Below are 12,266 nucleotides of genomic sequence, written 5' to 3' on the forward strand. Positions count from 1 at the left end.
GGCAATCCTCTCACCTCAGCCTCCCAAACTGCTGGGATTATAGGCGTGAGCCATCGTGCCCAGCCCCATATTAATATTTTTAAACTCTAAATTATTCTATGGCAAAATATTCAAATAGCAATCATTTCTATGTACAAAAGATGATTTTTCAGAGGGAAGCAAGTAAAATTCAAAAAATTTTTAATATATCATACCACTATGTCAAAAATCAATTTTCCAAAAAGTATATAATTCCATTCATGATTTATCACATTGTAATTTTTTAAATTGCAACTTCTAAAAGAGACAGAGTCTTGCTCTATCACCCAGGCTAAATCATAGCTCACTGTAGCCACTCCTGGGCTCAAGTGATCCTCCCACTTCAGCCTGTCAAGTAGCTGAGACTACAGGTACACATCACCATGACTAGCTAATTTTTTTGTAGAGACAGAATCTAGCTATCTTGCTCAGACTGGTCTTGACCTCCTGGCTTCAAGCGATCCTCTTGCCTCAGCCTCCCAAAGTGCAGGGATTAAAGTCATGAGCTACCACACGCAGCTCAATTTGAGTTTTATGTTAAAAAGAAACACCAAATTTTTCAACTTTAAATTCCAGTAAGCTACTTGTTTTAAGTAACAACATTAAACAAAGACCACCAAAAAATTAATAAATTATATAAAGTTATCCCTCTATATACTCAGGGTATCAGTTCTAGAACTGCTTGTAGATACCAAAATCTGCACAAACTCAAGTCCCTCGGTCAGCCCAGCAAAACCTACAGATATGAAAAATCTGCCCTTCTTACTCATAGATTTTGCATCCCAGGATCCTGTCATTTCCACCTACTTTGGTTGTAGATAACCACTGATAATAAGGGCCAACAGTATTGAAAAAAATCTGCAGATAAGTGGAAATGTGCAGCTCAAGTCTGTGTTGTTCAAGGGTCAATGGTATACAAAATTCTCCCATTTGGAAAAACTACCTACTAAATTACTAATTATGGTCTATTAAAATAGACTATTTTTAAAATAAAAGTAATTAAACTTCCAATTTTCTCTTTAGTCAAACTTTTCAGGGGAAAGGAATATCACCCTCAAATCAGCTGCTCTGAGATTTTATGAAGCAAATTTAAACAAATTATCCTTTAACCAAAATTCAGTGAAAACTCTGAACTTTTCATGCATCCATGCTTTTTGTTGTCTTACCTTCCTTCATCAATGTAATCTACTACAAGTGTGCTGAGGATAAAGAGAATGAGGAGAGCAATAAACATGTGATATATTGTTCTGATATGGTCCACTTCAAGCAGCTCACTGTAAATGTAGTCCAAACAAATCAAATTAATAATCTACATTTAACTTTTAAAACATTACATATTAAAGACTTTAAAGCAGTTAAGAAGATGCTTACTGCATCCTCCAAAAGCGTCTCAGAAAGAATCTTAAAAACTACCAGAAAAGGCCAATCACTGCAAAAAGGGAACACAAACTATTTGAAATGCTAAGTTTTTTTAAAGTCAGGTCCATACATTTTAATCCCTAAACTCAACAAGTATATACTAAGTACTATCTATTTCCAAGATGTTAAAATTGGCACATTTCAATAATGTTGATGACAATAACCAACTGCCACCTTACACATGTATACAACTTAAGCATTTACAAATGCTTTTAATTTCTCATTGACTTTTATATTTAAGACTGTGTTAATTTTCTTTTAAAACACAACAACTTTTCCTAAAGAAAGAAAAATATTTCATATCTGACTAAATAAACATATTTTTTATCTGACTTTTCCTAAATAACTATTTTATGTCTGACTAAAATAAGTTTTTAGCCTTGTTTTGGGAAAGATGTATACTAACCTTTTTAATGGCTTTGGGAAATTTAAAATACTAACCAATCTTTGAACTAAGGAACTTCAAATTCTAATAAACCACCTACACCACAGAAAATGTGTTCTATTTCCTTGGTTAAATTTTTTAAAAGTGTGGTTTAATTTTGCTTTTTATATAGAAATTCTATCATTAAAATCTTAATTATAATGTTCAAAATGTTTTTTATCTTTTATGTGAAAAGCCTGCCTTTTTCTCCAGATATAAATTTAAAAGATCTCTTCAGACTACAGTGTGGCAAAACACTGAAATGCTAAGTTTACATCACATGTTTAGAAAACTTCAGCCTTCTTATCAAGGTTAAGTAGTGTTGGTCAATTTGGCTCAGAAACTAAATTGATAAGCATAAGATGCATTTTTAAAGAAAAGTACATTAAGATACTTAAGGTAATTTCTCATCAACACAATTATTTTAGATCATCTGTATACTACTGCAGGTTAAATTTCAGTAGTATACTAATGAATACATAAATGAGTACATAAATAAGTGATCTGCTTAGAGGACATTAAAGAAATATTCATCAACTACCCAGAGTGCGCCTTTAATTTTAAATGACATCACTACAATTCACTTATATTGTATGGTTACACACACACACACATATGGCAACCAAGGTTTTAAAATAAGTAACTATGAGAAAATGATCAAGTCTCTAAACTAGCCAGCCAAAGAAGAAATGGATAAAATTTATGTCTCAGGCAGAGGTGAGAGGATTACCTGAGCTCAGAGGTTTGAGACCAGCCTGAGCAACATGGCAAGACCTTGTCTCTACAATAAAAAAAAAAAAATCAAAAACTCAGCTGGGCATGGTGACACATGCCTGTGGTTCCAACTACTTGGAAGGCTGAGGTAAAAGGATCACCTGAGCCCAGCAGGTCAAGGTTGTGGTGGCCATGACCATGCCATTGCTCTCCAGTCCGGGCAACAGAGTGAGACTCCAACTCAAAAACAAAAAAAATTATGTCCCAACAAAGCAGAAACTCTAGAATTCCAAAACTCCCTCAAAGTGGTTTTCTAATTAGAAAACTTTTGTTCTAACTCTTTCGGTAATCCATTTTCTTCAGCACAACTTCAAGGAATTTGTCAGAGGACAACCATTCTTATCCCCAACTCCTCCTTTGAAACTAGATCAGAACCAAAAGATCAAGAAAGGGGCAAGAGACAAAAAATGTACCCCCCAAAAAAGCAGATCTAATGATTTATATGGATACAGAACAAACTCATTACATATTTAGAGATTAAGCAACAATTCTATCTGGATAGTTTTTTTAAAAAAATAAAACTGATAATTAACAAAAACAACCAAAAATACTCACTCTAAGAGAGAGCGTCTTGAAGCAAAAATCTTTCCTTGTTCTGGAGGTGCTCTCAGATCTCTGAAAAGAGAAAAAATTAAAACAAAATATAAATATTTCAAGTAATAGAAGAAAATCTAATCCCATGGACAAGAGAGAAAATATTACCAACGACCCCATCGTTTTTCTTTATTTTTGAGTCAGAGTCTCACTCTGTCACCTAGGCTGCTGTGCAGTGGCATGATCAAGGTGCTCTGCCGCCTCAGCCTCCTGGGTTCAGGCAACACTCTTGCCTCAGCCTCCCAAAGTGCTGGGATTCCAGGTTTGAGTCACCACGCCCAGCCACACTGTACTTTATTGTAAGTATGGCACAGAGTACAACAGAGAAGCACATAATGATAAGATTAAGGGCAAGAACCCTCGAGCCAGAATGTGGGTTCACATCCCTGCAGTGTAATTTTGGATATTTAAGTGCTCTGTGCTTGCTTTAGTTTGCTAATTGGTAATATGCAGATAGTTACAGTATCTGTGTCATGGGGTCACCGTTTGGTTTAATGAATTAATCCATGTAGAGCACTCAGCAAGTGCTGGCACTATTATTTTATTAGGCAACAGTCTTAAAAAGAGGTATACATGTATATTACAATTTGCACATTAAGACCAAAAATTTCACCCTTCAAGTGGTTAAATAACTATCCCAACACAACACACAGCCAGTAAAAAGTGATATCATGGTGTATATTCATTCTTAGCACAGTTCACATTCTGACCACCAAGCTATACTGAGTTGATGTATGCATTAAAAGAAAATAATACACATACTTACTTTGCTCTATGGTTGTTTTTCTCTCCTCCAAGTACAGAAAAGGTTGTGAGAGCACATCCACCATTATCTAATGATGCTGATTTTTCAATGAGATTGGTCACAAAATCATCAAAGTGACTGCCAACTTCCTTCATAAAAAATGGCTTCAATTCCTAGAATGTTACAACAATAAAATAAAATAAGAACCTAACACATTTTTTTTTGAGTTGGAGTCTTACTCTGTTGCTCAGGCTGGAGTGCAGTGGCACGCACATGGCCACCCCAGCATCAACCAGCTGGGCTCCAGCCTTCTGCCTTAGCCTTCCAAGTAGCCAGAACTACAGGCGCACACTACCATGCCCGGCTAATTTTTTTTAATTATTATTATTGTAGAGATGAGGTCTTGCCAAGTTGTCCGGCTGGACTTGAACCTGCAGGCTCAGGCAATCAACTCACCTTGGCCTCCCAAAGTGCTGGGATTACAGACTAAGCCACCGAGCCTGGCTAGCATTTTTTAAAGGACTTCCTTAAACAGAGCTGGATCAAAAGAAAGTCATAATAAGTGAGTTCACAGGAGTACAAGCAGAAAAACAATTCTTATATCTGACTTGTAGTTTCAGAAATGGCTACCAAAAAGCCACAGTGATTTATACCTTTTTAAGCATAAATCAAGATATCAAAATAAGCATAAATCAAGATATCAAAGTAATCAACTAGTAAATGAGCTCCTACAAATACACAAAATCAAAATTACAAAAGGGATCAAAATGACAGACTATTCTTTTCACATTTTTAAGAAAAACAAAAAGATTTTTAAAATTAGCATTTTAACTCCCCTTTTTTCTTGTTTTTTTCTTTGTGAGACAGGGTCTCACTTTGTTGCCCAGGCTGGAGTGCAGTGCTGCAATCATGACTCACTGCAGCCTCAACCTTCCGGTATTCAAGTCATTCTCTTGCCTTAGGTTACTTAGTAGCTAGGACTACAGGAATACACCATCATGCCCAGCTAATTTTTGTATTTTTGTAGAGATCAGGTCTATGTTACCCAGGCTGGTCTCCCGGCCTCAGCAATCTGCCAACCTCGGCCTCCCAAGTGCTGGGATTACAGGTGTATGCCACCATGCCTGGCCTAAGTCCCCTTTTTTCTAAAGCAACTACTTCACCCCAAGTACCTAGCATTCACATTTCAGAACATAGCATTTCTATATCATACCTACATTTATGCAATATTTATTCCTACCCCCATAACCATATATTTAACCATAAAACATATGCGTATATGTGGTATATATAAGCATGTATATATCCATACATATTTTCATAAAATTATTTTGTGTATATACATACAATTTATCTTATGAAAATATATGTATATGTATATTAACTGTTATACATTTTGTTCTCAGACCATTCTTAAAGCTCACATTTCCAAAAGTATTAAAAAGTATGAAGTAAAAAAGATTTCTTCAGGTTATAATTGGTTACCTACTATGGATGCCCAAGTTATAAATTTGGGCATTTTTAAACTGGCAGGACATATTAGAAAGGAAAAATTGTTATTTAATAATTCTTCAAGAAAAATAAAATTTTCTTCCTGCTGACTACATTATTTATGTTGAACTTAGAAGACTTTTTAGGTTCTATTATACCAAAGAGCTTGACCAAGTCCTTTAAAAGTAAAGCCTAGAAGTATCAATGCATGTAATGGAATTACATGAAGGCTTTTCCTTTTTTTTTTTTTTGAGGTGGAGTCTCAACTCTGTCGCCCAGGCTGGAGTGCAGTGGCAAACTCATGGCCACCCCAGTGTCAACCTGCTGGATTCCAGTGATCCTTCTGCCTAAGCCTTCCAAGTAGCCGGAACTACAGGTATGTGCTACCATGCCTGGCTAATTTTTTATTTTTTATTGTAGAGGTGAGGTCTCGCCAAGTTGCCCGGACTGGTCTCGAACCCGTGGGCTCAGGCAATCCACTCGCTTTGGCCTCCCCAAGTACTGGGATTACAGGTTGAGCCACCAAGCCTGGCCACATGAAGGCTTTTCAAACTATTCTGCTTCCTCCAGTACCCAAGTGTCTTTTGGGTCCTGAGCAGTGAGGATACATGAAAGTCCCAGCACTCACAGGACAGATGATGGAGTTAGAAAATATAAGACATACATTATATAAACAACACACAGTAGACTACCTGTCACCTGAACAGTATAACCAATAAAGACTTAAAGAATGTATAAGAGCTTTACAAACAAAGCAAGAATGAGTTGACTGAAAAAAGGAGAAAAAAAGGGGAGACGATGTTACAAAAAGAAGAGAAACAGGAAAGCATGAGGAATTAAAGCCACAACTGAAAATGCAAATGAAGAGGTAAGTCTCGGAGACAAAATAGAAAGAGTCCATGTTTCCTGGAAGAATCGTTTTTATAAAATTCTCATATTAAGTTTAATAGTAACAAATAGTTTAGTTTATTTGTTGAATTTCAATTAGATGCCCATCTTCATTTTGAAATTAGTTCTCAATGGGAAGTACCCCAACCAAAAACAAACATTTCCCCCAAAAAACCCCAAAAGTGAGAAAGAAAAATGGGGTTTTCCATTTAATCTCTAAAATTAGATTGATTAAAAAAAAAAAAATCTTGCCGGGCTCGGTGGCTCAGCCTGTAATTCCACGCCTTTGGGAGGCTGAGGTAAGTGGATTGCCTGAGCCCGCGGGTTCGAGACCCGCCTGGGCAGCGAGACCTCATCTCTACAATAAATCAAAAAGTCAGCCGGGTGTGGTAGCGCATGCCTGTAATTCCGGCTACTCAGAAGGCTGAGGCGGAAGGATCGCCGGAGCCCGGCAGGTCGAGGCTGCGGTGGCCAGGAGCAGCCACTGCACTTCAGTCTGGGTGACAGAGTGAGACTCCAACTCAAAAAAAAAAAAAATTTTATACTTACTAAACCCCCACTAGCTGTATATTAAAGGTAGACTAAAATATTGTGCCAGAACAGTCTAGCAAAACCTCTCTAAAACACTACTCCCAGACAGGCCTCAGTCTACAGTTCTCAATGAGACTTCCAAATAAAACTAACATTAATTATTTAAAAGTTCAATGTTTTTTTTTCTTTATTGACACATACCAAAGCTAGTAAACACTGAGTAAAACGATGCCTTTAATGCTAATAATAATGTAGTAAGGTCAAGCGCCATGGCTCACGCCTATAATCCCAGAACTTTGGGAGGGCAAGGTGAGAGGATTGCCTGAGACTACGGGTTTGAAACCAGCCAGGGCAACCTGGCGAGACCTCATCTCTACAATTAAAAAAAAAAGTTAGCCAGGCGTGCAGGCGTGGTGGCATGTGCCTGTAGTTCCAGCTAGTTGGAAGGTTGAGGTAGAAGAAGCGCCTGAGCCCAGCAAGTCAAGGTTGCAGTGGCCATGAACATGCCACTGCACTCCAGCCTGGGCAAAAGAGTAGATTCCAACTCAAAATAATAATAATAATATAGTAAAAGAAATATGCACTTCAGCAGGCAGACCTGGACAAACTCTAACTCCACCACTTGAGTGTAGCCTCAGACAAGCTATCTCATTTTTCTAAGCAAAACAAAATCAAAATAAATGACAACTAACATGCTAAATTGCTGTGTTAATTAAAAAACAAAAAAGCTGACAAAAACATACAGCACAGTACCAGACACAGTTATCGTCCTACAGATATTTGTTGTTCCAACCCTTCCCCCTCAGTCTAAGCTAACCTATAAGGAAAAGCACAACCAAACAATGTACAATAAAAACTGCAATTCAAGCAAATCCTATCACTTAGTAATTTTACCGTTAAAAGGTAACTATTTAAATCTACCACATTCCTACATATAGCATTATAACTAGATGCCTAATGTTCATTTCTTAATGCCTTTCTCCTCTTTCACTAAGGAATTAAAGTTGATGGATGGTACTGCCACGACGACACAAGGAAAGAGTCTGAATTGTGGACACTATTAAGTTTCCTTAAACTCCTCCTTTTATAGATCTTACTACTGATGACAATAGAGTGGCTGCTTATTACTGTTACTCCTTTGTATGAGAGAGTATTTGAATATAATACAGTATAAGAAGTGATCTGCTTCTGCCTTCTGAGCTCTGCTATTACATGACACTGTTGTTAATTAGAACCTCACTATGTGATCACAAATAAATCTGAATAACCTCTAGTATTGAGTAATCTGAAAAGGACTCTTTTCAATCTCTTATATTAATATCAATTTCATCCAGCCAATGGACTACAATAGCCCCAGCACCAGATGGATACATGAAGAAAAGGGAGAAAAGAAGGAAGGGAGTTAACTAGAAACTAGAAAAGGTGCTTAGATAATATAGCAAACAGAAGCACTGTATTTTAGAGTTCAAAGAAACCTCTTGTTTTAAATAAGCAGCTGAATTAGGTAAATTTTAGAGATTCCAAGAATGGGGAGCAATACCCACGATGCAAAAACCCTGTGGTTGGAACATATAGCAAAGGTACAAACAATCAGAGTTAAGACTGAAAACCCAAGAAGGGACTAGATCCATGATGAACCTTTAAGTCAATTTAAGAGTTTATTTTATCCTAAAGACATTTTTAAGTACAAGATCTAAAAGCATGTTCAGATTTGCATTTTAGGACAATAACTCTTCTAAAAAGGCTTTCCAGGCAGAGGTTACTTAGGACTGAGTTTTATTTATTTATTTTTATTTTTATTTTATTATTATTTTTTTTAAGTTAGAGTCTCACTCTGTCACCCAGACTGGAGTACAGTGGCCACTCCTGGCCACCGCAGCCTCGACCTGCTGGGCTCTGGCGATCCTTCCACCTCAGCCTTTCAAGTAGCTGGAACTATAGATGCTCGCTACCATGCCCGGCTAATTTTTGATTTATTGTAGAGATGAGGTCTCGCCAAGTTGCCCAGGCAGGTCTCGAACCCATGGGCTCAGGCAATCCACTCACCTCGGCCTCCCAAAGCGCTGGGATTACAGGCTGAGTCACCGAGCCTGGCCAGGACTGAGTTTTAAAACGAGAAAAGGGCAGGGTCATTTATGGATAAATAAGATAACCCTTTCAAAGGTAGAGAGGTACAAAAAGAATTTTTTTTGCAGTTGACCAATCAGTATATAATAGCATTTTCGGTTTCTCAAAAATTTAGGTCACTTGATTAGAATTTTTTCAAAATCGGCTTTAAAGAATATTATACTCTGACTCCACAAGGTCATATTGCTAGTCTATAAATCACTTGTTCTGACTCACTACCTGTCTTGACACAGATGGCATACAACCAGAAACCTGACCTTTCTAAGCAAAACAAGTAACATAATGCAACGTAATACAGTGTTTAGGACTTATACTAACTTGACTCCTCATAATTCACTCTAAAGTTCTTTCTCTTCTAACATCTCATTCTTTTCCTTCATTGCATAATACAATTTGAAATTCTATATATTACTACTTTTTGAATCTTACTGTCTGCCTCCCCAATTGACTTTAAACACCATATCTTTTTGTTAACTGTACACCCAACACTCAGCAAAGTAACTGGCAAAAAACTGTAGTTATTAAATGTATTTCCAAAATAGCTTTTGAAACCAATCTGCCACCACAACTCCTACTTATACCACTGCTGGCTTAATTCAATCTCTATTATAAAGTAGAAAGGAGTTATCTTAAAAACTACCTAGCCCTGATCTCTTTCTAGATGCTATTACAGTAAAAAACTAAAAAAACCACAATAATTATTGTTGGTAATGGCAAAGGACTATATATGCTACATCTATTAGGGGCCTTTATATACTATTTCTAGTCTTAAAACAATCTTTAAAGTAGGCATTATAATTTTTGTTTTACATATCAGAGACCTAGACTTAAATAAGTCAAGTGGTGTGACGTGCCCAAGATCACAAACCTTGGGAGCTGTAGAACTGGGACAGAATCCAGATCTACTTGACCCCAGAGTTCACATCATACTATATTGCTTTCCACTGTACTTTATCTGAAATATTTTCTATGTGATTAGTACCATACACCAAGAAAGTAAAGCCCCCAAAAAGGCCAATGGTATACATATAACCTGAAAATAATAAATACGGTCTTGTTTAGCTAATTCTACTGCAGACATTTCATTGAAGATACCGGCGTAGAAGTGTATAGACCTAAATAGCACATGAATAAACTCCTCTTCAAAAAAACATGTTTGAAAGTAAGTCTTGAACATAATTGTTACATAATCCTTGATATAGGATGCAAAAGGCTAAAGATAAACCAACAATAAAATGAGATCTCTGAATTATCCCTTTTTAATTCACTCTGTACTGTCACCGAATTTAAACTACAATATTCTTTTTTTCCAATTTAAAAATTTGAATTATAATTTAAAATGATCCCACAAAGAAATCCTCAGATCAGATGGCTTCACTGGTGAGTTTTGTCAAATATTTAAAGAAAAATAATACCTATGCAAACTATTCCATAAAATTATGCAAACTATTCCATAAAATTATAAGAGAATAAAACATTCCTTAACTCATTTTATGAAGCCAACATTTCCCTGATTCAAAATGATATTACAAGAAAAGTACAAATATTGCTCATCAATTTTGACACAAAAATTCTGAACAAAAATTAGCAAATTAATCCTGCAAATCTTTTAAAAGGGAATATATCATAATCATATGAATAGGCTTTTTTAGGAATATACTTTTTAACTTTAGAATCAGTCATTATAATTCACCACATTGACAGAATAAAGGGCAATAACCATAGCATCATTTTAGAATAAGCATTTGACAAAATTCAGCACCCATTTATGATAAAACATCTTAGGAATGTTCTTTTTGTTTCTTTTCTTTTTTTTTTTTTTTTTTTTTTGAGTTGGAGTCTCACTCTGTCACCCGGCCACCGCAGCCTCGACCCGCTGGGCTCCGGCGATCCTTCCGCCTCAGCCTTCCGAGTAGCTGGAATTACAGTCGCGCGCTACCACGCCCAGCTGATTTTTTGATTTATTGTAGAGATGAGGTCTCGCTGCCCAGGCGGGTCTCGAACCCGCGGGCTCAGGCAATCCACTCACCTCAGCCTCCCAAAGGCGCAGGATTACAGGCTGAGCCACCGAGCTCGGCCTTTTCTTTTCTTTTATTGTGCAGATGAGGTTTCTGAGTTGCGCAGGCTGGTCTCAAACCCGCAGGCTCAAGTAATCCACTAGCCTTGTCCTCCCAAAGTGCTGGGATTACAGGGTGAGCCACTGCACCCAGCCAGGAATGTTCTTAAACTGATAAAGGGCATGTACAAGAACGAGCAGCTAACATCCTACATAAAAGTGAGAGATTTTTCTCCATAACCTTAGGAATAAGGAAAGGATCTCTGTGCTCACACTCCTAATCAACATTCCACTGAAGTGCAATACAGCAAAATTCGTTTAATAAATATATAAATATACATAGGCATAAGAAGAAGACGTAAAACTGTTTTAATTACCAAATGCCATGATTACGTATGTAAGCTCCTGAGGGATCTACATAAAACTACTAGAACTAAGTGAGTTTAAGAAGATTGCACAAGATCAATATAAAAATCAGTTACATTTCTATGTACTAACATCAATAGAAAGTTAATTTTTTAAGTATTTATAATTACATTCAAAACTATAAAACCCCTAGAATTTAACACAGTGCAAGACCTGCACACTGAAAACTATAAAGCATTGCTAAGAAATCAAAGGCCTATATAAATTGAGAGTAATATCATGTTCACGGATTAGAGTACTTAATATTGTAAGTTACCAATTTTTCTGAAATTGATCTATAGATTCCATACAATTCAATTCAAATCTCACTAGGCTTTATTTTGGGGGAAAATTGACATTTTAATTTTTTTTCTCTATTTTAAAGATGTGGGGTACAATTCAGGGTTAGGTATACAAATATTCATTATGCAGGTACCCTTGTTGATGAGATGTGTCCCTCTCTCCTCCCAGCAGTTTCCCTCAACTGCCAATCCCACCCTCCTCCCCTGGCAGTTTCCTACTACTGCCAATCCCTTTCTTATAGTATTATGATAATCATTCAAGGTTCACTTATGAGTGAGAATATACTCTGTTCTTTGTTTCTGTGATAGATCACTGAGTATGATAGACTCTAAATCCATCCAAGCTGCTTCAAAGTCCATATGTTTGTCCTTCTTTATGGCTGCATAATTCCCATTGTGTATATGTACCACATTTTTTTTATCCACTCCAGCTTCAATGGGCAGCATGGTTGGTTCCATGTTTTTGCTATTGTGAATAGAGCTGCAACAAAC

At 36.7% G+C, this 12,266-nt stretch overlaps 1 protein-coding gene across 3 annotated transcripts in view; it reads right to left on the minus strand.

Annotated features, from left to right (window-relative positions):
- SOAT1 (sterol O-acyltransferase 1) overlaps nt 1-12,266 on the minus strand; it is a 64,989-nt gene that overhangs the window by 14,974 nt on the left and 37,749 nt on the right. For all 3 annotated transcript variants that reach the window (XM_008065128.1, XM_021716098.1, XM_021716097.1), the window contains 3 exons: nt 3,996-4,147; nt 3,191-3,250; nt 1,185-1,292 (listed from right to left, as the gene is read on the minus strand). In XM_008065128.1, coding sequence (XP_008063319.1) covers nt 1,185-1,292; nt 3,191-3,250; nt 3,996-4,147 — 320 coding nt within the window. The remainder of the gene's footprint in view (nt 1-1,184; nt 1,293-3,190; nt 3,251-3,995; nt 4,148-12,266) is intronic.

This window comes from Carlito syrichta, unplaced genomic scaffold (genome assembly GCF_000164805.1).
Source record: "Carlito syrichta isolate Samal-C Ts95f unplaced genomic scaffold, Tarsius_syrichta-2.0.1 Scaffold308161, whole genome shotgun sequence".
In the NCBI taxonomy this organism is placed as follows: domain Eukaryota; kingdom Metazoa; phylum Chordata; class Mammalia; order Primates; family Tarsiidae; genus Carlito; species Carlito syrichta.